At 41.0% G+C, this 13886-nt stretch overlaps 1 protein-coding gene across 3 annotated transcripts in view; it reads left to right on the top strand.

The window, feature by feature from the left end:
• fam13b (family with sequence similarity 13 member B) overlaps positions 1-13886 on the top strand; it is a 75746-nt gene that overhangs the window by 50287 nt on the left and 11573 nt on the right. For all 3 annotated transcript variants that reach the window (XM_073486325.1, XM_073486323.1, XM_073486324.1), the window contains exons 8-13: positions 6024-6068; positions 9171-9266; positions 9731-9878; positions 11237-11334; positions 12900-12957; positions 13073-13202. In XM_073486325.1, coding sequence (XP_073342426.1) covers positions 6024-6068; positions 9171-9266; positions 9731-9878; positions 11237-11334; positions 12900-12957; positions 13073-13202 — 575 coding nt within the window. The remainder of the gene's footprint in view (positions 1-6023; positions 6069-9170; positions 9267-9730; positions 9879-11236; positions 11335-12899; positions 12958-13072; positions 13203-13886) is intronic.

The raw sequence follows: 13886 nt of genomic DNA, 5'->3' as shown, positions 1-13886 counted from the left end.
AGACTATATATTAAAAAATGTTTTCTAAATGTATTACAGTCATAGAAGCTTGGTGGGAGATGTGGTGTGATTTGCATTTATGTGTCAGGCTTAATTCTCATGATCAATATCACCATTGTGATAAACATCCAATGAAAACACACAATCGTCTGTCTTAAGTGTTTTCTGACAATGTTGAGGTGGATCTATGGATCAATGTATAAATCATGTCATTTCCTGTTGCCACTAGGTGGCACTGTGACTGTGATGAAGTGATTATTTGCATGAAAATGTCTTCAGGCCTGGCGTCCTATCAGACGTGTGAAGTTTGGGGCAAATTCAAGTACGTACAGCTGAGTTACATTAACTTTCTGTTTCATGACCTCGCCAATTGTCTCGTTCTGTCTGACCAGCGGTCTAAAACCCAAAGATATTCAGTTTACTACGATATAAAACAGAGAAAAACAGGACAACCTAACTTTGGCGAAGCTGGAATCAGAGAAATGTGGTATTGTTCTTGAAAAATTACTGAAATTATCAACTGATTGTCAAAATAGGTGTAGACAAAATAACCTTTAGATGCAGCTTAGATCTGGAGTTTTATGTGACACCACAAACTGCAAAAAACCTCTGACACAAACGTACCGTATATGCATACATTCTGTTTATTAAAATATGTCATGTTATTCACATTCTCAGGCTGTGCCAAACATTTTAAGTGCAAGCAATTGGCAACCTTGCGCCAGCTCCCCGTGACTGCAAGAGCGAAGATTAATTTGAAGGAGGGTTGAGGAGGTGGAGAGAGGGGCCGTGGGAGATCTGTTGAGTCGACTAAACAAAACAGAAAATATTCTAAGATGGCCGAACATCTGTGGGATGATTAAGGGAAAATGACAGAAGGAGAGCTGCACTGGTCATATTTAGTCCTGCAACAAAACAACTGGTGAGAACAAACACAGGAGCAGGAAATCAAACACAGATCTGAAATCGTTGGAGTGTGTTTGAGTTGTGGATTGTTTGAATGCTGTCAGGCTCTGAGCGAGTTTCTTGGCTCTGACATGAAGGACTATAAATGTTTACTGTTTCAGAGGCAGCGAAGAGCTGTTTATGAGATGTAAGATGATGCTTATGATTGTGTGTGTGTGTGTGTGTGTGTGTGTGTGTGTGTGTGTGTGTGTGTGTGTGTTTCTGTGAATCTGGCTCTGTGTGATGTTGTGGTTGAGGCACGACGAGGCTTTAAGAGATGGCGTGTGTGTTTGAAGTAGGTCACTAGCTGAAGTGAAATATGTCCTCTCGTGCATGCTGATATATAGGTGAGGTGTGAAATGTACGTGTGTGTGTTTGTGTGCGAGCATGTGGGTGGATGCGTAGACTGCAGCAGTCTGTATTACCTCCCAGTCAGAGCAGAGCGGAGTCAGGTCTGCTGACAGCAGCACCACTGTGGAATCACAACTAACCTCGAACTCACCTTAGACACACGCACAGCCAGTCTGTCTTTGTTTCCTTTACATCGAGCCGTCAGAGCAAATGTTGTTGATAATCTGAGGACACCCTTGATCAGTCCCTTTATCTCATTACCATTTACAGCTCCACTGTTGGTGTTATTTAATTTCTCAGTTAAAATGCAGCAGACAAATCGCTGTTCTTTCTGACGTGTTTTTGGTGATTAGACACTCAGTCAGCTGAGATGAGGCCACTGATACCTGACCACAGCACAGCGTCTCAGCTCTGCAGTATATACTCTTAGCTGTGTGACATGATACTCTTGCCCTATATACTATATGTGATGTGTAGTACTACAGTGTGTTTAGGTCAGCTGCTTACACAACAACAAAATGATTGAACAATTAATTATGCACAAATCCATAACTGTTTCATTATCAGTGAAACATGCAGGGGCAGTAATATGTCACCAGCCTTTTAAAGGTTAATTGACTCTAAAATAAGTAATTAAAAAATATATATACAAATCAAAATATCTATATATATCATCAATATATATTGGTTCTGAATATGAAAAAAATAATTTTGATAGTCATTTTTCACAGAATCGATACGTCAGTACCAGCTGCACTTTCTCGCTGTCTCTTCTCTACAGCAGCAAGTTGATATGCACCGCTGCAGTGCCCACATAGGCCCGCCTCATCCCACTCCTCTGACTATTTTCAGAAGTTAAATCAATTTAGATGCTGTTGAGTTTAACACACTGTACACAAGACTTGTTCAAGTTACATTTTAATTGAAATTTAGAATTTTATGCACGGCTCCAGACTAACTTTTTACATTGGTTGCTCTGGTGAGCCTTAGTTTTTCATTTAGGTGCACCAACACATAATTTAAGTGGGCCCAATAATACATTTTAATTTAATTTCTTGACACATTGTGTGACCCCGAAGCTCTCTAATGGCCTTCAGTCTTGTCATTTACTTCATAAATGGGATTTTTTCAAATGAAATCAAAAGTAATAATAGTCCTCAGTACTTTATTGTGCAAAGATGCAGCCCAAAGTGTGAAAGAAAACAGAATCAGATGAAAAATAAACAGTAAGTGAGAATGTGAGAGAAAAACAAACACAAGCACTTTGATCACAGTACAATGATACAAAGCGATTCCAGCAAGTGCATTCGTCAGCCCTCAGGTGATGCAGTAATCTGCCCCCAGAGACGTTTCTCCTGCTGTGATCAGACTGAAGATCTGGTTAGCAGACTGCAGATTAGCCTGATGTGATCTAAGTGAATCTGGCAAGAATTCATTTTTCTCAGCCCTTCACCTCAGATAGCCTCCTAGGATGTAGTTGATAAATCACTTAGTGACACAATGATAGTAACCTCATAATGATTAATGTGTCTTAATCTAATTTTAAAACAATATCAGAGGTGGTAGACTGATGATAGTTGGTAGTTTTCAGGGATGAGAAGATGAAATATAGCATCAGTCATGAGCATTAAATCAAAAAACATGCGGACCGTTTGTTTGCTTCTGAGACGTTATCGAAGACGACGTGACTGTCTACTAAGGTCACTTTAAAAGATTTTACAGTATCGCTGCCAAAGAACAGCTAGCTGAAGGTGTGACTCCTTAAGATGTGATCAAGGTTTTATCTCCGTCTTTGGCTTCTACTGCGGTCGTGTCTGTAGGACAGGAGCTCATCTAATCTGACCTACTTGGAGCAGTTTTGAAAGCCAAGCCTTTATTGGCCAACTTGTGCTTGTTTGGCACCCTTGCACTTGTTTTAGGCCAAAATCACAAAAATAACCTTTATATGTCTTTGGCTTCATCCAAATATCAACTTAACTCCCCTTACAGTCGCCGGGCTTTGAGGACACATTCGCAGGAAGTCTGCGATTGCTGAGGGCCGTCCAAACCCACAATACATCCAGTCCACAAGGGCCCCCAAGTGGCTGGACTTTCTGCAGACTTCACCAGATGTTAGCGATTTAATTACGCAGATTTAAGTTACAATATGGATGTGTGGAAGTTTTTCAATTGCCGACTACAAAAACAAAAAGAACTTATTCTGAATATGTTAAATATTACTTTAAAACATTGTTGACCAGAATACTATACAACCACATCATGATACAGAGACATGTAGAAGAACAGGCTATAGAAGTAATCAAAATGCATTTTATTATTGTAGTCTCTGTCTATCAGCAACTTATATTAGCCTTGTAGTCTAACGCTCACGGAAACTTGACATGAAGACAGTGAACATGTCACAGTTCGTACGACTGAAGTCCGAGAGGACTCCAGAGGATGGACATTTGGATTCAGACTTAAGGTGGTTTGGAAGTCACCCTGTTGTTGACAGGTACATACTGAAGATCCTTCCTGACCCCGCGGTGTAAAGCATGTTCGTTAATATGACTTGAATAGTGAAGAAAAACTGCAGGAAACGTTTGACATAATGAGACATAATCAAAACCACTTTCTGCTACATCAGGGACCCAGACTGCTCAGTCCTCTCTGCCCTTCATGTTGTCCTCAGCAGGGACGAATTGCCCAGAAGTCCTATGAAGCGTGTCATCTATGTCCTTTATGGCTCAACTGACACTGATAGAAATGTCATCTCTGCTTCTGAGGGAGCTCGAGGACGGCAGCAACGATTTTAAATCAAGTCTTCAGGGGCAAAATGGTGCAAGGGCAGATATTATCTTTGCTACTTAAGGCACATGAAGATTATGTAACATCCTAGGGGACCCTATCAAAGATCTATTGTTAGTGATGCAGCCACCCAGCCTGGTCCCAAGGGTACGACTCAGCAGGAGAGCCTGCTGTCAGATGTTGTCAGTCCTTCAGAGGGACAGTCGATGCTGTATGGAGCCTGCGGGGTGCGTTTCTGTGTTGACTAACTGGAGGAGAAGGGAGAGTTTCAAATGACAAAGTATCTCAGTCCAGCCCAGATATTTATGGACTCAAAAAATATTTGTCACGTGGACAAAATAGATGTTTGTCAAAGTCAGAAGTTAGTTTTACATCATCCAAGTATGTAATTAGTCAACTTGGGAGGTTGTTTTGGATTTTTACCATGTCCTTTTTTTCCACATTTTATTACTCCCTCTCTCTCACAACCACAGTTTTTTGGGCTTTTTGGGGCTTTTATGGCAGGTTTGTTGTTTAATTTCTGCAACACCAGTACCTCTCTTTCTCTTTTTGTCTGTCTTTCCATCGCAATCACATTCCTGATCGTGGTTACGGTGTCGGAAAAGGGAATGTGAGATACTTAAAACCAGAGAGAGCCAAAGAGGAAGGAAATAGTGAAAGATAGAGAAAAGAGGACATGAGCTAAGGGGTAGAGAAAAAGATGTTTGTACACAGCATGATGGGATAGTTTGAGAGAAAGAGAAAGATGGAGTAAGTGTGATAAGTCGTGGTAAGAGATGAGTAAATTGAGAAAAGAAATCAGGGGGAAAGGGAGACTTTGTTTGTTTGGAGAAAAACAAAATGATGTGGAAAAAATGACCCTAATGAAGAGAGAAATTAGATTAGAGGAGAAAGTCAGGAGGCGACTGAAGGAAAAGGGCAGGAACAGCAACAAGAAACAAGGAATTCAGATGGAGGGCATTATGGTGCCCTATCTGCCATTAATAATTCAGTCTGCATCGACCTACCTGAGGACGACTTCTTACTGCATTAGGATTGTGCCTTTGTGTGTGTGTGTGGTTGTGTTAAACGGCCAACATACATCCACACAAAAACCTTGCATAACATCAGCTGCTGTTCCTCTAATGTGATGACTTTGACCGGCAGAGACACACACACACACACACACACACACACACACACACACAGTATATATGATACGTACCCATGCACTTGGGCCTAATGTGGACGACCTTGTGTTGTGTGTGTAGGAGTGTTATATAAATCTGGAGTCCCGGCGTGCCTGTCAGTGTGTGTGTGTGTGTGTGTGTGTGTGTGTGTGTGTGTGTGTGTGTGTGTGTGTGTGTGTGTGTGTGTGTGTGTGTGTGTGTGTGTGGGGCAGGCTGCTGAATCAATGGATACGTCTCATCCCTGTTTCATGCCACACACACACACACACACACACACACACTTCCTTGCTTATAGAGGAACATCAGAGAACAAATATGACTTGACACACACCCTTCTATCTGATCAGCCGGGTTTAACAGAGCTCTGTAGCCTAAATAACAATCTGCCCACCCAGAGTGGCGCCACCGACTGAAACTTTGTGTATTTGTGTGTGTGTGTGCGTGTGTGTGGTGCGTTTTTTGAGACTGTCGTTTGGCACAAAGGATCCTAGATTAGAAGACAACTGCTGTGAGAACATAAACTCCTCGTGCTGACTTACACACGTCTTTATTTCATCCTTTTTCAGCACACACCCTCTAACACACAGTATCAACAGATGGAGCCGTGGTTTAATTATTATTGTCGTTCTTCTTCCCTGTTTTGACTCCTGCTGTCCGACATCCACGCCCTCCGAGGTCATGTCATGTCATGTCAGTGTGAGGAGGGAGTCAAGAAGAACGTGATGTTCTAACCATGTTGTCCTTTTCCCCTCTGTCTCTCTCTCTCTACAGCTCCCACCTCTCCCCTATATCCATCCTGCCTGCTGACTCTGCTGAGTAAGTACACACACACACAATTTTATCCACTTACGATAACATACATAGGCACTACACACACGCAAATGTTCATTCAAACACCCTGCAGACATACACGCCTCATATTTTAGCAACGCTAAGAAAGTGAAATCTGACGAATCATTTTATGTGCAACTAATTGGAAAGAAATCGTAAAATAAGCAGTTAAATCGTGCAGTCGTTATCAAGAGAATGATAGAAAAACTGCGAACAAGGTGTGAGAGAGACAACCAGGTTAGGTGTGAAGAGGGACTAAAGAGCCATCTGCTGAAGAGGCAGAGACAATAAGCTAGGAGGCGAGGAGGAAGGAAGAGGGCCGGCCGTGTGTTTTGATTACGAAGCTAAACTAAAGCATTTGGCCTGACTTGGTGGTTTTAGAGCCCCGAGGACATGAACTCAGCAATCACATGACTGTCAGGCCTCTGAACCGGTGCATGACACGGCAGCAGGGTAAAATCGTTTTCAGTGGTGCTTTACATTAATGTGAGTTTAGTGGCCTGATGGCACAAATACTACAGGGTGTCTCAAGGCTCAGATACAGTCAGCAGTCTGATGCTTTAATAACTGCAGAGAACAAAATGGCAGCAAGTTGGTCCTGATTTTTCTGATTTAATTGAATTTCTGATTGAATTTTCTGTTAAAAAAAAATCTATAAAACAGGGTTTTGTACAACATTTGGAAAATGTTTCATTTAACTGATTTCAATGTGAGGGAAATGCTTGAATTTGAATAATCTCTTTGAGTGATTGATTGTCAACATTTTTTGGTGTTTCATCCACACAGTCACTCGTGTAAACCAAAGATCTTTTAATATTTAAAATGTCTCATCATGTTTGTCTGTCTCCTGCAGTTGAAATCAGTGAAATATAGATCCTGTCCAGCTTACCTTTTTACTTCTATGAAATAAATGTGTCTCAGTCAAACAGCATCAAGATAAACAAAAACCTGTGCAGGCTGCAATTTAAAAAGCAAGCAAACAAGAAGATTGGTGGGCATTTAGTCATAAGCAGGGGGATTGTTGAGGTGGATGAGAGCTTCAGTTGGTTTTCTCAGAGCTGAGCAGTTTGAACACATACCGTTTCCTCTTCAGGTTGAAATAAGCATCTTTTTCACATCATTTGCTCTGTTGCATTTACACCCTGCTGTTCAGTAATCTAATGAAACGTAAAATAATGCTACGTATAACTAACTAACATATTAGAAGTCTTACCAGCTTGTGGGGGAAAATGTAATTTAAGTTCCAGTTCTACCAGAAGTTTGTACCTTTCACGCGAGTACATTACCTGTTTCCATTTCCAGGAGTACGTTAGGTAGCTGCAGGATCTTGGTTGCTGAGACAGTCTTGTGTCTGAGAGTGATTAATGTCTTCATTTTCCTCTGGCTACCAGGGTGTGTTCAAAAGGCCTCTCCTCTGTTGGGAGGCATGGACGGATTTAGACAAAAGCAGCAAACACACATGGTGCTTCTCTTGACCGTGTGTGTGTGAATGAGACAGACTGCAAGCACATCGTGTTGTAGTGCTTCTGTGTTAGGTAACTGTGTTTGTGTGTGACGGATGGTTATTGTTCGTAGAGCTTCCTGCTTGCGGCGAAGGTGGGCTCGCCATCCAGGGAAATTTGTGCACAGTTGTGAGGGCGTCAACACACGCACACAGATTTATTTGACCTTAGGCTCAACACCTTTGTGAGTTTTAGCTTAAATGGTCATGGAGTCCGAACGTAGTTATGTTCCAGCTCCAAATCATGTAACTTTGTTGGTGTAAATGAGTTTACACACACCTAACACACCCAGTATGATGTCATGGATGAAGATCCGTCAGCGGTGGCAGCTGGTGTGGAGGAGTGCGAAGTGAGCTGGAGTCTTTCTCCACCAGATCTCCAACCTCTACTGCTGTCTAAGCTGGAGGAGAAACAAAGCTAACAGCCTGCAAGAAGCAAGAGTAAACGATGGAGGGACACATTATGATCACACACACGTGGTCATGCGAGTTTAAGAAGGTTCAGCCTCTGCATGTCAGTGTAGACGAGGTCAGACTGACTGCTGCTGTTACCTTTTATAGGCCGTTACGTCCTCCCCTCCTCTCGTCCCTGGCTCTAGTTTAGGCCTTATTAATCCTCTCAGAACTGGACCAGGTTATTCACTTTATAAGGACTTGTAAAAAAGCCCAGAATAGAAAAGAAAGCATTGCAGTGATTACAGACTCTCAACAACGTTCGATTCATGATCAACCTTCAGTAAATGTCTCTTATTGTATTTCACATGGAGGTAAACACATCCATTTGTCATTTAAAGCTCCAGTCTTTTGTCTGTTAATTGATTAGTAGAGCTCGTTCTGTTCATTAAAAAGAGGCGGATGACAGGTGGGATTACGTAACGAGGCTTACACGTGGTTCCTGACATGAAGGTTTTCACTCGGCACGGCTAAACCTTCTTCTGAAACACCGAGATCTTAATTAAATGGATGAACAATGCACTAAGCTTATTGGATTCAGTGTAAGTGAACAAAAGAGCACATAAATTAATCTCATGTAGAGACAATTCAATGATTTAACACAGTGAGGAGTATAACACATCACTGAGCAGAGGATAGTAGCTTTAGTAGCAGTTAGTGTTAAAACATTAAGACGCACAGTTTTTGTTCTAATCAGTAAGAGGAAATTAGATCGTTATTAAATATTGGATGGATTCTTAGTGGTGGATGAACAGGTTACAGTTAAAAAATGCAAAGTACTTGCACAGAATAATAATTGTATAACATGCATTATTATAGAAGGCAAGCGTTGCCACATATTATTCATTATGGGCAGATTTAATTTATCATTTTCCATAAAGATGAAAATACAGACGCCGGGCAGTGATATTTTTTTGTTATCTCGATGTCACAAGTTAATTACCTTTGTTTGTTTGTAAAAAAGCTAAATACTGAACTTGGGGTGTCACATTATAGCCCGGCTCTTTGTTCAGGACGCAGCACAAAGTGATGTGAGGAAGATGGTCCATTTTGTCATCACACAGAGTAAAAGAAAAAGAGAATACACATGGAAATCTTTATGAATTAATTTGAGTTATTTTGTGTTTTCCCAGGATAATCCAGCGAACCATCAGAGCTGCAGTGGAGCAGCACTTCTTCGAGCTGAAGACCTCCATCGACCAAGACCTCAGCAACTACGACAGCGCTGGGTGAGAGCACACGTTAGCATTCACACACACACAGAACACACACAGACATGAAAAACAAATACACCTGTTCAGCTGTTTTTTCCTCCGTGCACCTGCCGATTGAAACATGCGTAACACGGATTCCTCAGTGGTTGAAAACGGCATCAGATAACTTTAAAGACACATATTTGTCATAGTGAACATAGTGTACAAAGGCACGGAGCCAGCCAGATGGATCAGTTTACCAGTAAACATGTTGACAGCTGTGATGTTAATTAGCAAACTCTACGTGTTGATGGGAGCAGCTGTTCAGTGGTCCTTCACCTCCAGGAGTTTTACACTGCCAAGACTAAAATAGACGTTACATGTTGGCGTGAACGTCAACCACAAAGGCTCAGTGGCATTTCAGTGTTGTATGTGAGTGAATGTGAATACATCAATTATTTTTGTTTCGTTGTGTTATTAACCCTGTTTTTGTTTTCCAGAGTGAGCCCCAGTGAGCCTGCAGACCAGGGTTGCCATGGAGACGAGGAGCAACAAACTGACCCTGAGGACAGTCCCTGCGACACAGAAGGGGAGACCCCGCTCATACAGACCGAGCAGCACATACAACAAAGCCAGAAAGACACGCAGGTCAGTGGGAGACACACACACACACAAATTCGCACAATATCGTGGTTTAACTCGCATCCTGCTCGACATCAGAGAAACCGAATCATCCGTGTCTCTCACAACAAATGGTAACATGAACATAACAGTGGCACAACTTGCAAGTGAAATCAGATGACACACACACACACACACAGTGGAGATACACACACCGTGACCAGTTGCTGAGTGGGATCGCAGCATATTTCCCATCGCTAACCTCCTTCCTGTCTCGGTCTGTCGGTTCATTCTGAGGCCAAATGTCTGATGTTATCAACGCAGTCCGTCTTTGCTCCACTCTGATTCAGCCGGGAAACTCAGCAGAGACGACAACAGATCTGTTGTCTTAAAGTGCTTGTGATGGAATTTAACTAAGTACATGTACTCAAGTATTGTACTCTACTTGAGTATTTCGATTTTCTTCCACTTTTTACTTTATTGCCTTTATTTTGGGGGCAAATATACTTTTACTCCACTGTATTTGATAACTTTAGTTACTAGTTACTTTGCAGATTACATGCTGCATCCGAGCCAAAGTAGTGCAATTCATGACATTGGTATCGTATTTTAAATCTCATCGGCTGTTTCAACACAAAGAGGTAATGAGTCTCACCGCTGCCGCCTGTTCATCTGTCTTTGTTTCTTTAATCTCGAATAGTTCAGTGATACACATTATTCTCAGGGCTTGACATTAGGAAGACATTTTTTCTGCGAGTGTCATTTACATTTTTAGTAAGCCATTATACGGTGTAAATCAAATCCCCTCCATGCGGTGGTTTTCCTCCCAAGAACCATTTTAGCGTCCAGACGGCAGGAGAGAGATGAGAAGCAGACAACATGGCAGACAGAGTGCGACGCATCCCGGGACTGATGAGAAATCTGTCACCTCGTTAAATAATAATCTTAGTCCAATTCTTTAATTAGACGAGCCGGGAGCCGAAGAATGCCAGCAACACCTGTGCACCAAACTACACATTTTACATACTGTCTTTGCATAACAGGATACACAATGTCTGCACATTAGGTTGCATGTACACACATGCTTCTCATGTGAGTCATGTGACAGCCACCACTTTGAGGAGATTCACAACTTTTCTACCCTCACCTTAAATCATCAGACATGTTGTAGCAGTGTTTATGATGCGAGTTGTGATGGTAAAAGCCTGTTTGCTTTGGCTTTGAAATCTTTGTTGGATTTGGAGATTTTCATAAAAACCTTGTGTTTCCTGACACTCGCAGGAAGCGAAACATGATGATTCGTGCAGTTTCTAGGAGCTCCTGTTTATCAGAGATCTCTGTTTGTTTATACTCTGGCTTAATTTATTGCTGTTGCTTTTTCCCAGGATTCACTGGACTCTGGCGCCACCCTGGAGGAGAGCTCAGGAATGGACCTGGATGCAGACGCTGTCAGAGATGCTGAGAACAACATCAACACTGCCAGGTGCGCTGGGCTGATGTCAATTTGCTTTTAAAGCTTTTAATGAATCTAGTTTCACCTTATATCAAGAACATAATGGCATAGTTGTTACTTTGAGATGCTTTGGAATTTAAGAAGTCAAGAAGCATTTGGTCCAACTTAATGTTTCATCCCATGAAAACACGCATCCTCGTTCTTTGCATGATTCTGTTTAAATCATTTAAAAATAAAAATAACAACCTAACAGCTACGGCATTCGTACGTACCCATACGTTGGGTTATGTGCTCTGCAAAATGTGGAGACAGGTTGATTTTTATGATACGGTTTCAATAATTCATTTGGTTTATTGACTGACAAGCTTTTAGCTTATGTTGTACAGATTTTGGGGGTTTGAAGCACTTTTACATAATCTAGGAAATTACATCACAATAAGTAGAAATACTAGTGTCGGCACAGGGGAGATTGAGAATGAAACTATCAAAACATCTCCGCTCATAAAAATGAACATATCTCAAAAACTAAAGAATGTACATAGTTTAAATAACTTATAGTGTTAAGAAATACTTTGTTCATGTTTCTACATTCAGAATTGTTTTAGTTCAATATGTTTTTACTCCCAAGAAATTACATCAAAATAAGCAAAAATCACAACATAGTTAACATTTGGACCAGGTAGATAGATGTTATGTTATTTGTGGCCCAGTGAATCTCACTGATGTGGAGAGAGGACTTCCTTCTTTCCCACAGACAGTGAAGTGTCTTTTCTTTACCTCGTGCAGGGATGTTGTCCTGAACAGATCACTTGACACCTCACGTTTACAAATCACTTCGACATGCTGCCTCAGCCGGAGCTCATTTTTACGCTGCATCTGAAACAGACCATTATTATCTCTGTCTCTCTCTCACACACACAACACATATTAAATTACACCGCTTCCTCGTGTAGATTTACACCTCATACATCATCCCGTGTCACGCCTCTGGGTTGTGCTAATGCACTGTGGTTGATGTGTAATGCAGTGTTTAAGTGTAAAACAGGCAGCTAATGCTTAAATTCTGTTTCACACCTTTTAAGGAGAAATGGAAAAAACGTCACAGACGCGGCACTGAGGTGTAACAAATGTGAGATTTCCTGACAGCTTTGTGCGTTTTCCCCACAAGAAATCCTTGATGATGTGAAAAGGCTTTTAGTTGTGTGACTCTCAGTTGTTGTCCTGATCTACAACCGACTCCAACAATGCCTCATCAAGACTGCTAATGAGGTGGAAGAATTACCCACAGGAATTAAAATTAAAATACATTAGAAGGGTTTTGATTTTGCTCAAAGATCTCTCAGGTCTGTTAGACTCAGCACATGAAAAAAGGACATTTTCTAGATTTATTTACATAGAAATAAATAAAAGAAGAAAAAGAAATCAACTCTAGATATTTGAGCAACGAACACGTGAAAGTATGCTCTTTAAAATTTACAGTTTGGGAAAATGTTCAAGTTGAATGTGTGTGTTACCTTTTATGGGTGTAATACTGGTCGAGTATTTTCTTTGTTTTACTTGAAGTGCAATTTCATGCTTCTTCTCTTTGTTTTCAGGCAGGACAATCAACCCTGTGACATCATGGAGCAGACTCAGTGTGACACCATAAGCTGTGTAAGTATCAATAACATGAAGGACAAACTGTATCAGTCTGCCTACGTACTGTACTTTCCTTCAGTCCTTCCATTCCTGAACTGTCTTTCGGCTCGGTCTCTCTTTGTTCCTCCAGGATTCGGGCTCTTGCCGCTGTGATCAGAACGCCAACACCAGCGAGAACAACAGGAACCTTCTGTCGCCATGCCAACCGAACTCTGGCCAGAACCCCCACCTCCAACTGTTTCCTGACAGCCAATGGGAAGGTTGGTACCGACTTGTCTCGACTATCACAGTGTGCTTTCTGTTCGCCACCAAAATAAATATGAAATCAAATTAATTTCAGATATTTTCAACTTGACCTTTACTCAAATTTTAGATTTGATTTATACATTTACACACTCAAACCAGGGAGAACTTGTTGACGTGAGAAGACTTCCTTCCTTCTTTCAGTGTGGTTGAACTCAGTCATTCTGCCATATTTGTTCATAAGATTTTAGGTCAGAGTTGAGTAATGTTGAAACTTAAATATAAGTAAATCTCCCAATATTGACAAAAGAAAATCTAATTATTTAAGAGTAGCGCTGCAACGATTAATCCATTAATCGATGGGTCAGTCAAAAGAAAAGTCATCAACTTTTTTGAAAATCTATTTATTGTTTCAGTAATTTTTTAAGCAGAAATGTCAAAATTTGCTGCTTCCAGCTTCTTCAGTGTGAGGATTTACTGCCTTTTTGTGTCATTTATGATAATAAATGAGGAGACTGGGTTGTGGACTGTCGGTAGGATAAAGAAAGCAATCTGAAGTCTCATGTGATGAGCCTTTAAAAAAAAATTTAAAAAATAATTACCTGAATAATCATGATGAAAATAATCATTAGTTGCTTTTAAAAATGTAAGATAAAATCATGTCTGTGTCTTTTGCATTTTTAAATGTTTCTCAGGGATTT

The sequence above is a fragment of the Pagrus major genome, chromosome 18, assembly GCF_040436345.1.
Source record: "Pagrus major chromosome 18, Pma_NU_1.0".
In the NCBI taxonomy this organism is placed as follows: domain Eukaryota; kingdom Metazoa; phylum Chordata; class Actinopteri; order Spariformes; family Sparidae; genus Pagrus; species Pagrus major.
Note: the sequence above shows the minus strand (reverse complement) of the source record. Positions and strands in the feature narration are given on the sequence as shown.